The 13833-nt window shown below is 41.8% G+C and overlaps 1 protein-coding gene across 6 annotated transcripts in view; it reads left to right on the top strand.

Moving 5' to 3' along the window:
- Positions 1–13833, top strand: part of LOC106612433 (DISP complex protein LRCH3) — a 99704-nt gene that overhangs the window by 45448 nt on the left and 40423 nt on the right. For all 6 annotated transcript variants that reach the window (XM_045724316.2, XM_014213552.3, XM_014213551.3 and 3 more), the window contains exons 8-13: positions 2129–2249; positions 4170–4318; positions 4927–5003; positions 13024–13060; positions 13320–13472; positions 13761–13808. In XM_045724316.2, coding sequence (XP_045580272.2) covers positions 2129–2249; positions 4170–4318; positions 4927–5003; positions 13024–13060; positions 13320–13472; positions 13761–13808 — 585 coding nt within the window. The remainder of the gene's footprint in view (positions 1–2128; positions 2250–4169; positions 4319–4926; positions 5004–13023; positions 13061–13319; positions 13473–13760; positions 13809–13833) is intronic.

Below are 13833 nucleotides of genomic sequence, written 5' to 3'. Positions count from 1 at the left end.
ACCTTATATTGACAGGTGTGTGCCTTTCCAAATCATGTCCAATTAATTTAATTTGCCACAGGTGGACTTCAATCAAGTTGTAGAAACATCTCAAGGATGATCAATGGAAACAGGATGCACCTGAGCTCAATTTCAAATCTCATAGCAAAGGGTCTGAATACTAATGTAAATAAGGTATTTCACTTTTTTTTTAAATAAATTTGCAAGCATTTCTAAAAACCTGTTTTCCCTTTGTCATTATGGGGTATTGTGTGTAGATTGCTGAGGATATTTTTTCATTTAATCCGTTTTAGAATAAGGTTGTAATGTAGCAAAATTTGTAAAAAGTAAATGGATCTGAATACTTTCCCATGGCACTCTGTGTATATCTTGTATACAGTACCAGTCAAAAGTTAGGACACACTTACTCATTCCAGGGTTTTTCTTGATTTTTACTTTTTTCTACATTGTAGAATAACAGTGAAGACATCAACTATGTAATAACACATATGGAATCATGTAGTAACCAAAACGGTGTTCAACAAATTAAAATCTATTTTATATTTGAGATTCTTCAAAGTAGCCAACTTTTGCCTTGACAGTTTTGCACATTCTTTACTCTGCTGGAGTTCTTTTAAGAACTTGATGGTATAGCAATAGCTTAATAAACTTGACGTTAACTTGAATCTTCCCTCTTCATTTTCCCCACAAACAAAATCACTAATAGTTTAGGATATTCCGATGAAGTTCAGTTGGTAGACCATGGCACTTGCAACGCCATGGTTGTGGGTTCGATTTCCAAGGGGGGGAAAAAGTACAAAAATGTATTCACTCACTAAGTCACAACTGTTAAATGACTAAAATGTGAATCATATTGTTTTTTTAAAATATTGCCAGTATAATTTAGCAGTTTTGACATGCATCATCCAAACAGCCACTGAAGGGCAAATGAGATCTAATGCCGATGTCTTGGCGACATCTTGCCAATGTGCAAACGCTCTCCATACTACATCAGAGCGATGTATCATGTATACATGGGCCAGATGTTGGCGAACGGTTACAAGATCGAATCCCTGAGCTGACAAGGTGAAAATCTGTTATTCTGCCCCTGAACAAGGCAGTTAATCCACTGTTCCTAGGCCGTCATTGTAAAATAAGCATTTGTTCTTAACTGACTTGCCTAGTTAAATAAAGGAAAAATAAAACCAGGTCTCTTAGTCCTACAGCTCCATGTCATTTCAATAAAAATCTTTAACCCACCTGGCCCTGAATTTACTCAAATATGTGTATTTTACACTCTAGCAGTAGGCCTACATTAAGAGAAATATCATAAAAGACAACTTAGTGAGCATTTCATCCTCAAAGCTCCATGAAGGTCTGCTGTGCGGTATGCAGTAGAATAGTTTGGACTCAACGAGTAGCCTACCAATAGCCGCCAGTCTAATAAATAAGTTTAATATATACAATCACAAAGAAATACGTTCATATTTTGTTTAGGAAGGTCATAAAAATGTACATGATACTAAGACAATTTGTTTCAAAAGAACAGAATGGCATGTTTTAAGATGTATTTCTCTGTGCTATAGTAGCTGAAGCTATGGTTGCTTCATGTCAACAAAATTAATTAACTTGTTATGCTCTTTCAGATAGGGTATAGCAATCAAAACGTCTGACCTGCATGGACCTCTGTAGGATTATCTAGGAACGTAAGCAAGCTTCATAAAGACTCCCTCAAAGATGCCCTCTGGTCGTTTCAATGAGCGTTAACAGTATTAACGGCAACAATGGCTGACAGTATAATACTATGACGTCATGTACTGGAACATGCTCTACCATACCGGAGCATCCTGCAAGCTGTGCTGCAGTGTGACACAACTTTTTAAAGGAAGAACCACTGTATAGTTTGTTTTATTAAAAGACATAGGGTGTGTCTATGTTTGAAAAAATACACGTTTAAATGTTTAGTCGAAAGAACAGAAGACTTTCGGTCGTACACGATTTGTTAGTCGGGGACATCCCTAATGTCAATAAAGGGCAATCGCACAGGTTCTATGATTGCAAGGTAGTGCCATATTTCACTCACACTTATCTCTCCATGTGTTTCTTTCTCTCCTAACTATTTTCTCTTTCATCCCTTGTGTACCTACAGCCCACGGATGAGTTGTCAGACCTGCCACTGCGTGTGGCAGAGATAACTAAAGAACAGAGACAGCGGAGGGAAAGGGAGGAGCACAGGACAACTGGCTCCCATTCTGTGACCAATGGCACATGTGAGAATCAACGCATGTCTGTTTGTGTGTGTGAACTGTAGTGTCATGTACTGTATTTATAGTTTTATTCAATTGTATTCTAGCCTGGGTACCAGTCTGTTTGTGTTAGCATTTCACTCCCTGAGACTCCTTGTCATGCCAGACTGTTTGGCATTTGACACAGCGTAAAAGGCGGTAGGTAGCCTAGTGGTTAGAGCGTTGGACTAGTAACCGAAAGGTTACAAGATCGAAGCCTTGAGCTGACAAGGTAAAAATCTGTTGGTCTGCCCCTGAACAAGGCAGTTAACCCACTGTTCCTAGGCCGTCATTGAAAATAAGAATTTGTTCGTAACTGACTTGCCTAGTTAAATAAAGGTAAAATAAATTTTAAAAAGGAGTGGAATGTTGGCACAAAACGGGTCTGGATTAGGTTCTACATCTGTGGAAATATACACTGAACAAAAATATAAATGTAACTTGCAAAGTGTTTGTCCCATGTTCCATGAGCTGAAATAAAATCCCAGGAATTTTCCTTATGCAAAAAAAGCTTATTTCTCCAATTTTGTGCACAAATGTATTTACTTCCCTGTTCGTGAGCATTTCTCCTTTGCCAAGATAATCAATCCACCTGACAGGTCTGGCATATCAAGAAGCTGATTAAACAGCATGATTGTTACACAGGTGCAACTTGTGCTGGGGACAATAAAGGGCCACACTAAAATGTGTAGATTTAGATGCCACATATCTCCAGTGTTGCGGGAGTGTGAAATTGGCATGCTGACTGCAGGAATGTCCACCAGAGCTATTGCAAGATCATTTCTCCACCATAAACGTTGTTTTAAAGAATTTGGCAGTACTTCCCACCGGCCTCAAAACCGCAGACCATGTGTAACCACACCAGCCCAGGACCTCCACATCTGGCTTCTTCACCTGCGCGATCGTCTGAGACCAGACACTCGGACAGCTGATGAAACTGTGAGTTTGCGCAAAGGTATTTCTTCAGAAACCGTCTCAGGGGGAAGCTCATCTGCGTGCTCGTCATCCTCACCAGGGTCTTGACCTGACTGCAGTTCGGCATTGTAACTGACTTCAGTGGGCAAATGCTCACCTACGATGGCCACTGGCATGCTGGAGAAGTGTGCTCTTCATGGATAAATCCCGGTTTCAACTGTACCGGGCAGATGGCAGACAGCGTGGCATATGTGTATGGCGTCGTGTGGGCGAGCTGTTTGCTGATGTCAATGTTGTGAATAGAGTGCCCCATGGTGGCGGTGGGGTTATGGTATGGGTAAGCTACGGACAACGAACACAATTGCATTTTATCTATGGCCATTTGAATGCACAGAGATACCATGACGAAATCTTGAGGCCCGTTCATGCCATTGATCCGCCGCCATCACCTCAGCATGATAATGCATGGCCACATGTTGCAAGGATCTGTACACAATTCCTGGAAACTGAAAATGTCCCAGTTCTTCCATGGAATGTATACTCACCAGACATGTCACCCGTTGAGCATGTTTGGGATGCTCTGGATTGAAGTGTACGACAGCATGTTCCAGTTCCTGCCAATATCCAGCATCTTCTCACAGCCATTGAAGAGGAGTGGGACAACATTCCACAGGACACAATCAACAGCTTGATCAACTCTATGCGAAGGAGATGTATCGCACTGCATGGGGCAAATGGTGGTCACACCAGATACTGACTTTTTTTTTTAAGGTATCTGTGACCAACAGATTCGTATCTGCATTCCCAGTCGTGAAATCCACAGATCAGGGCCTAATGAATTTATTTCAATTGACTGATGAACTGTAACTCAAATCTTTATTGTTGCATTTATATTTTTGTTCAGTGTATATTCTACATCTTGCTTCTTTTTACTATGAACTTGTGTGTAATCTGCCTTTCTGTCTTGTCTGTCTATCTGTCTGTGAGTAGTAGAGGCAGAGCTGGAGCAGATCGACTTTATAGACAGTTGTACAGGAGAGGAGGAGGAGGAAGAGGAGGAGGGTAGGAGAGAAGTAGCAGAAACCATCAGCCTCAGTTCCCAGTTCATGGCTTACATTGAGCACCGCGTCACCAGAGAGGTAAGTGTGTTGCATGTATTTGCGTGTGTGTGATATAAAATAGATATGCCATTCAGCAGACACTTTTATCCAAAGGGATTTAGTCATGCGTGCATATGTTTTGTACGTGTGGCCCCAGTGGGAATCACTCACACCCATACAAGCTCCATGCTCCGCCAACTCTGTTCATGAGTGCGTGTGTGTGTGTACGACTGGCTAGTGTGCACAGGACTGTATGTAGAAGGCTGGGGGTGCGTTCATCACGACGGAACAGTATGCAACATTTAATTCAACAGAAACTACTGTTCTGAATGACCAGTTGAAGAACCTGATTATGGTGGCCCAGTAAGCGATTGTGTATGGTGTGCTCCTTGAGTTTTGCAATTTGAAATGGTCACATCCATATTGATTAGACCGCACTTCGCCACACTCCCCAAACGGGAGCAAACGTACCTCAAAGGCTGTTGAACAATGGTTTGCACCATTTTGGGGAATCGTGTCATTCAGTGCAAATCTTCACGCAACATAGCAAATGTTGAACCGAACTGAACCCACCCCTGGTGTGTGTGTGTGTTTGTGGTGTAAGGGTGAGATCGTGGCTGGTGTTGTTGATGACTGTCTTTTTGTAGGGCTCTCCAGTCAAGTCCAACTCCTCCAGAGACTTGAGGACAGATGACCCGAGGCGACACAATTCTCTGCAGAACAGGTAGGAAGACCTACACACACACATCCTACCTATCTATCTAGTAACTTGACCTATAACCAATGTTCCCTCTAAACTGCGCACACGAACAGTACTCCCAAGACTGCCGCGCAGAAATATCAGCCCACAGAGAGAAGCACGAGATTTGAACTTCAGATCAAAATGTTATGTCACATGCACTGAATACAACAGGTGTAGACCTTACAGTGAAATGCTTACTTACAAGCCCTTAACCAACAATGCACTTTTAAGAAAAATAAGTGTTATGTAATAAATAGATAAGTAAAAAATAACATAATTAAAGAGCAGCAGTAAAATAACAGTAGCGAGGTTATACACAGGTACCGGTACAGGGGGCACTGGTTAGTTGAGGTAATTAAGGTAATATGTATGTATATATAGGTAGAGTTAAAGTGACTATGCATAGATAATAAACAGAATAGCAGCAGTATAGAAGGGGGGGAACAATGCAAATAGTCTGGGTAGCCATTTGATTAGCTCTTCAGGAGTCTTATGGCTTGGGGGTAGAAGCTGTTTACCTCTATGGGCTAGGTGGGATGCTTGCGTCCCACCTACTCAACAGCCAGTTGAATCCTGTGGCGCGTTATTCAAATACCTTAGATATGCTATAACTTCAATTTTTCAAAAATATGACTATTTTACACAATTTTAAAGATAAGACTCTCGTTAATCTAACCACACTGTCCGATTTCAAAAAGGCTTTACAACGAAAGCAAAACATTAGATTATGTCAGCAGAGTACCCAGCCAGAAATAATCAGACACCCATTTTTCAAGCTAGCATATAATGTCACATAAACCCAAACCACAGCTAAATGTAGCACTAACCTTTGATGATCTTCATCAGATGACAACCCTAGGACATTATGTTATACAATATATGCATGTTTTGTTCAATCAAGTTCATATTTATATCAAAAACCAGCTTTTTACATTAGCATGTGACTAGCATGTGACTAGCATTCCCACCGAACACTGCCGGTGAATTTACTAAATTACTCACGATAAACGTTCACAAAAAGCATAACAATTATTTTAAGAATTATAGATACAGAACTCCTCTATGCACTCGATGTGTCCGATTTTAAAATAGCTTTTCGGTGAAAGCACATTTTGCAATATTCTCAGTAGATAGCCCGGCATCACAGGGCTAGCTATTTAGACACCCAGCAAGTTTAGCACTCATCAAAGTCAGATTTACTATAAGAAAAATGTTATTACCTTTGTTGTCTTCGTCAGAATGCACTCCCAGGACTTCTACTTCAATAACAAATGTTGGTTTGGTCCAAAATAATCCATCGTTATATCCAAACAGCGGCGTTTTGTTCGTGCGTTCTAGACACTATCCTAAAGGGTAAATAAGGGTGGCGAGCATGGCGCAATTCGTGACAAAAAAAATCTAAATATTCCATTACCGTACTTCGAAGCATGTCAACCGCTGTTTAAAATCAATTTTTATGCCATTTTTCTCATAAAAAAGCGATAATATTCCGACCGTGAATCTGCTTTTAGGTAAACAGACAAAGGAAAAGAAAGCATTCGGTCGAAGTGGGCACGCGCCTAAGCCCATAGTACTCTGAGTGGCCACTTGCCAAAAGCGATAAAGTGTTTCAGCCAGAGCCTGCCTCGATATCGTTCAGCTTTTTCCCGGGCTCTGAGACCCTATGGAAGCCGTAGGAAGTGTCACGTTATTGCACAGATCCTGAGTCTTCAATAAAAAGAGCCAAGATGAAACACTACTTCTCAGACAGGCCACTTCCTGCTTGAAATCTTCTCAGGTTTTGGCCTGCCATATGAGTTCTGTTATACTCACAGACACCATTCAAACAGGTTTAGAAACTTTAGGGTGTTTTCTATCCAAAGCCAATAATTATATGCATATTCTAGTTACTGGGCAGGAGTAGTAACCAGATTAAATCGGGTACGTTTTTTATCCAGCCGTGTCAATACTGCCCCCTAGCCCTAACAGGTTAAGAAGCCTTTTGGTCCTAGACTTGGCGCTCCGGTACCGCTTGCTGTGTGGTAGCAGAGAGAACAGTCTATTACTAGGGTGGCTGGAGTCTTTGACCATTTTTAGGGCCTTCCTCTGACTCCACCTGGTATAGAGGTTCTGGATGGTAGGAAGCTTGGCCCCAGTGATGTACTGGACTGTACGCACTACCCTCTGTAGTGCCTTGCGGTCAGAGGCCGAGCAGTTGCCATACCAGGCAGTGATGCAACCAGTCAGGATGCTCTCGATGGTGCAGCTGTTGAACGTTTTGAGGATCTGAGGACCCATGACAAATCTTTTCAGTCTCCTGAGAGGGAATAGGCTTTGTAGTGCCCTCTTCACGACTGTCTTGGTGTGTTTGGAGCGTGATAGTTTGTTGGTTGTGATCTCAACCTGCTCCACAAAAACAAACATTTAGCCTAACGGCCAACATTAGGTACAATAATATAAATATTCATTGGTCCAGAGCCAGGCGGAGAATGACGTGTTGAAGAGGGCGAGGAACGAGATGGAGTCACAGTCCATGCCAGGCACACCTGTGAGCTCTGGAACTCCACCTCCGACAGGCAGAGTCAACATACTTGGCGGGTTCATCAGGTCATCGGTTCACCCTGACATTTCCATTCCTCTTCTGACAACAGAAATTGACCAACTGCTCACCAGGCACAGCAAGGGCTGTCTGGGCCGTTATGCTGTTCTGCTATTCCAAGGATGTGTAACCGAAGAGAGATACCACGAGTGGGCACAGAATACCAACTGGGATGAATCCCGAGGCACATGTGGCTTACCAGTGAACCTCCGGGTGTTCATCATTAATACTGTGTCTCAGAAGTTTCTGTCCATGACTGATGCAACCCGAAAAAGCATTAAAGAAAGAGTTAATGAGTACTTGAGGTCACCGAGTGAGACTGGACATGGCCTGCTCTCCCTTATGTTAGGAATTAGGCACTTTCCCATGTTTACTACAGTATGTACTAAAGGCTATGTTTACTTGTCAGACTGCACAGTAGCCTAATAAACAAATGCAGGCGGCTTCTATCTTCTAAATGCTTTATTATCCAAATGTAAAAGCATATACTGTACAGTACTGTATTTCTTCATCAGCATCTTTATGCTTCGTTAAATAAAATAATGATAAATACTATTTCAAAATGCAGATGTTGATTTAGTTATGGATCTATAACGAATTACGATGGCAATAAATATCACTGATTTACAGGAATATTGGAACAAAGTTGTCTAATGAAGGTAAACACTTTAGAGTCCTCCAATGCTCTTTTGCTGTAGCCCACTCCTGACCGTCACGTTGTATAGTGCCATATTTTCGATTCCATCCTAACGGAAATCCTAAGGGTTTTCTTTTTCTTTTTTCTCACAATAGAAACACCATAATATTAATTGAATTAATTAAGCCACATTTCTTAAAATCAATCCCATATACTATGTTATTACAAAAAAGGTTTTAAATTATCTTGTAATACCAACATGGTAGACTTTCAAATGCTTCTCAAAGATGCCCTCTGGTGGTAAAACTAGCACTAACTTGCATTAACAGAAAATATTTCTGACAATTGAATAACATGCCACAGAATGCTGCAGCAGCCCGCAAGGTGTGCTGCTGTATGAAGCGACTTTTAAAGGAGGAACCTCTGTAGAAGTAATTTAGCTCGTCTAGTAGGCTTGTGTCACTGGGCAGCTCAGACTTTGTAGTCTGTAATGGTTTGCAAGCTCTGCCACTTGCGACGAGCGTCGGAGCCGGTGTAGTACAATTCAATCTTAGTCCTGTATTGATGCTTTGCCTGTTTGATCGCTCGTCGGAGGGCATAGCGGGATTTCTTATAAGCTTCTTGATTAGAGTCCCGCTCCTTGAAAGCAGCAACTCTATCCTTTAGCTCAGTGAGGATGCTGCCTGGAATCCATGGCTTCTGGTTGGGTATGTACGTACAGTCACTGTGGGGACGATGTCATTAATGCACTTATTGATGAAGCCAGTGACTGATGTGGTGCACTACTCAATGCCATTGGAAGATTATTTTTCTTTTATTCGTCAGTGTTCCTATTTATTTTTTGTCACGGGTTGTTGTCCGGATAGGTGCACCTGATTCAGCTGCCCTACGCGCCGTGTAGGCAAACTGTTGCCATTTTGATCCATTTCATGTGTCTGACATTACAATCTCTGCCTTCCCGGTGGGCCCAGAGGGCAAGCCAAGTGCACTATAGGCCTACCGCTGGCCAATCGGATGGCTCAGATGACCGTGTCTGCAGTAAAGCATAAAAGAAAGCTACAGCAAAGTTGATACTGTGAGATTTCAAAATGTTTAAAACCATGACTACAGAGAGACTCAACGAATACAGCAAAGAGCTGCTGTTTTTATGAGTGAGTTCATGTTTAAGTTATTTTTCAGCATTGTCAACACTTTGTATTCAACACTTTTATAAGCCATATAATCCACTTTCTTCCTATTTCCACTCATATCTACAACCAGCACAGCAGCAGTAATGAATGAGTAGGAAAGTGTATCTATAAACTTGCGTTGGGTCTTTTATAATATCGAGGAATATTTCACTTTCTCTGTTCATAGGAGAAACAACATGAATTTGTGCATGAGGCAGAAATAATGCGGTTCGAGTCGAGTTTCGCCATCAGCTGGAAGACGGTGTCCCTTTTTGGTCAGTGTCAGTGGAGGAAAGGGAAAGCGGAGGGATGTTGAGAGACGGACCCCTCAGTCTGCTGCTCTCTCCCTCCGCTGAGACTGACCATCAGATGCAGGCATCATCAGCCCAGTAAAATAAAAAGCGTATTATTATTTAAATGTATGCTCACTCACTTGGGCTTCACAAGTAATACAACAACGGATCTATCACCGGTGTGATCATATAGCCTACCTTAAATTTTGAAATATAATTTTAAAACATTTACCCCGAACAGGAATGCATTCATTGCCAGGGAAATTCAAGCAAAGATAATATGCAGTGATAATGTATTGGGCCATTAGTTTACTGTACAAACCTCATTGCTACAGAACTGTTTTTAATTGGTTAATGTTGCGTAGGCTTACGCTTTTTAAGTCATGCAAAAAAGAATCTAAGCGGTGGATCTCTGCTTGCATTTTGACTCGGTGATCTTGACTCAGAAAAGGTTGTTGACCACTGTTGTAGAGTTTTCCCTGTTAACACTATCAACGTTTCCCTTTACTGTGGCAATTGTGATCGAATCAACGCAATATTACACTTTCAACGCAACGTACCGAAACAGAATAAACCATGCAAGACATTTTGTTGTAGGCAGAAAGCATCGGAGTAGGATTTTATTGTGTTGGCATACTCTTCTCAACCCGTACTTTACACAGACTGGTGTGGCAAAAACAATCAGAGCTGCATTAGGTATTTATGCGAATAGACCATTGCCATTTATGGATCTGTGCCATTTACTTTGAACTGGACCGTGTTTACAGCATGAGCGGTCGCTTGTTTTGAAATCAAAGCGAGAGCTGCCTGTAGCCACGTGTGCACATTATGTTTATGTCCTGCTAGTTAGTGAGTTATTAGCCCAGTTATAGATCATTTGTAATCAGCAATAGGGGAGTGATTGCTTCCAACAAGAGTACAAAACGTGTATATTTCTAGAAATCTTTGAAAAGCGAGTCAGGTAAAGAGCTTTTTTTGTCTTAAAATAGTCAATAGGCAGAGGTTAGCATAATTTGTCCGATTCTCTGTGATAATGGTATGGAAATAATAAAGCATTTTATTTTGTAAGGTGGTTTCTTGCATGAAACAACATTGTAAGTCACCTCGTCTGTTTACCAAGTGGATAAACAGATTAATGTCAAGCCCTGTGTTTTATTTTCCATTCTCATGGAATGTAGGCCTATATTGAGTCATCACACTTTGGCTTCTACTGTAGGCTGAATGATAGAACAGCTATTTCCATGCTGAAATGTTATGGGATGCATTGTCTCCATTGTTTTTGATAGTAGGCCACTCTGGTAGGCCTACATTATGATCAAATAGCCACAGTAGTCTACAGTGGCTTGTAAAAGGTTTCACCCCCCTTGGCATTTTTCCTAATTTGGTAGTTTATAACCTGTAATTAAAATTGATTTTGGGGGGGGGGGTTGTATCATTTGATTTACACAACATGCCTACCACTTTGAAGATGCAAAATATTTTTTCATTGTGAAACAAACAAGAAATAAGACTAAATAAACTGAACTTGAGCGTGCTAAACTATTCACCGCCGCAAAGTCAATACTTTGTAGAGACACCTTTTGCAGCAATTAGTTACAAGTCTCTTGGGGTATGTCTCTAAGCTTGGCACATCTAGCCACTGGGATTCTTCAAGGCAAAACTGCTGCAGCTCCTTCAAGTTGGATGGGTTCTGCTTGTATACAGCAATCTTGTAAGTCATACCACAGATACTCAATTGGATTGTGGTCTGGGCTTTGACTAGGCCATTCCAAGACATTTAAATATTTCCCCTTAAACCACTCGAGTGTTGCTTTATCAGCATGCTTAGGGTCATTGTCCTGCTGGAAGGTGAACCTCCGTCCCAGTCTCAAATCTCTGGAAGACTGAAACAGGTTTCCCTCAATAATTTCCCTGCATTTAGCTCCATCCATCATTCCTTCAATTCTGACCAGTTTCCCAGTCCCTGCCGATGGAATAACATACCCACAGCATGAAGCTGCCACAACCATGCTTCACTGTGGGGATGTAGTTCTTGGGGTGATGAGAGGTGTTGGGTTTGTGCCAGACATAGCGTTTTCCTTGATGGCCAAAAAGCTCAATTTTAGTCTCATCTAACCAGAGTACCTTCTTTCATTTGTTTGGGGAGTCTCCCACATGCCTTTTGGCAAACATCAAACGTGTTTGCTTATTTTTTTTCTTAAAGCAATGGCTTTTTTCTGGCCACTCTTCTGTAAAGCCCAGCTCTGTGGAGTGTACAGCTTAAAGTGGTCCTATGGACAGATACTTCAATCTCCGCTGTGAAGCTTTGCTGCTCCTTCAGGGTTATCTTTGGTCTCTTTGTTTGCCTCTCTGATTAATGCCCTCCTTCTCTATTCTGTGAGTTTTGGTGGCTTTGGCAGCTTTGTTGTGGTGCCATATTCTTTCTATTTAAAAAAAATGGATTTAATGGTGCTCCGTTTTTTTTATAACCCAACCCTGATCTGTACTTCTCCACAACTTTGTCCCTGACAAGTTTGGAGTGCTCCTTGGTCTTCATGGTGCTGCTTGTTTGGTGGTGCTTCTTAGTGGTGTTGCAGACTCTGGGGCCTTTCAGAACATGTGTGTGTGTGTATATATACTGAGATCATGTGACAGATCACGTGACACTTAGATTGCTCATAGATGGACTTAATTTAACTAATTATTTGACTGCTGAAGGTAATTGGTTGCACCAGATCTTATTTAGAGGCTTCATAGCAAAGGGGATAAATACATATGCACACACCACTTTCCCGTTTTAAATTTTTTTCATTCCACTTCACCAATTTGGACTATTTTGTGTATGTCCATTTACATGAAATCCAAATAAAATTCCATTTAAATTACAGGTTGTAATGCAACAAAATAGGAAAAATGACAAGGGGGTGAATACTTTTGCAAGCCGCTGTACATGGCCAATGTTAAAACTGTAACTTAAAGTGGGTACAGCTTCAGTGTTCACAGTAAATGCGTACTGGAAGTTGCACAGAATTTTCACAAGTTCAAGTTTGCGCTCAGCAGACCTGAAATTTGCTCAGTCAGTGCTGAAAATGTTTTGAAGGAATATTGCCTATAACAGTGCTGTATATGACGTATAACTCAGTCCAGCTCTTTGGCAGATTCTCAGTCTGTGTTGTCGTGTCTCTGTTCAGTTTTTCACAAATGTTTTTGGACTCAAGAAATTACTGTGCCCAGCAGACCATAAAATCTCCAGTCTAAATAAAGATATCTAATCTGTGTTGAGTTAGATTACACATCTAACCCCCCCCCTTCCCCCATCTGTCTCCCACCCACCCCCCTCCCTCAGGACTGCACATGATCCAGCCTCTTCTGCCTCTAATCAGGTAACCCAAGTGTGTCTAAATGCTGTGTACAGCTTCCAATACTGATTATTACTACGTCAATTACTTTCATGGTTTAAAACGTGATTTATTGAGTCTAAATGTCGATACCGCCTCTTTTCAACTCCTCTCCTCTCTTCCTCATGCCGCCTCCTCACCGTCTTTCTGTTTCCCTCTGCTATCTTCCTTCCTTTCTCTCCTCTCTTTGTTTTCTTTCCTCCCTCTTCCTCTCTCTCCCCCCTCCCTCTCTCCCTGTGTTCAGAGAGGGTCAGTGGCCAGGGTTGGTCCGTGCGGGGCGCCGGGTGGGGGCGTGGAGCGTGTGCGGAGGATGGCCCAGTTGGCCGCCCTGCGGTACGAGGAGGAGAGGCAGAAGTCGCGATCAGTGCAGCGGGACACCGTCATGACCTACGTCAAGGTTCCTCCGACTACTATTCATTTTTATTCTGTTGATTTATGTCTTGCTCTTGTATCACTGTGTGGTGAGTTGACGATAGAGTGCTGACACATGATGTGTATGTATCTATAGTAGTCTTCATGTTTTTAAAATGTTAAAGATAAATATGAATGACCTCAATTGAAAGTGACATTCTCTAGCGCTTCATTATCTGATCTCAAATCCAAGTAGCTTGAGTTGTGAGCTTAAAAAAAACATTTCGACTTTTGGAGAGCTCTGTGTTACTGAGACTCTTCTCGGTTTCTACAGCACAAAGCATATCAAAGCCCTACCAAGCTGAGTCCCACAGAGAACGAGGTAAGTCCCCACAGTTCTCTTCTCT

Source organism: Salmo salar, chromosome 09 (assembly GCF_965601325.2).
Source record: "Salmo salar chromosome 09, fSalSal1, whole genome shotgun sequence".
Taxonomy (NCBI): domain Eukaryota; kingdom Metazoa; phylum Chordata; class Actinopteri; order Salmoniformes; family Salmonidae; genus Salmo; species Salmo salar.
This window is presented reverse-complemented; position numbering and strand designations above follow the sequence as displayed.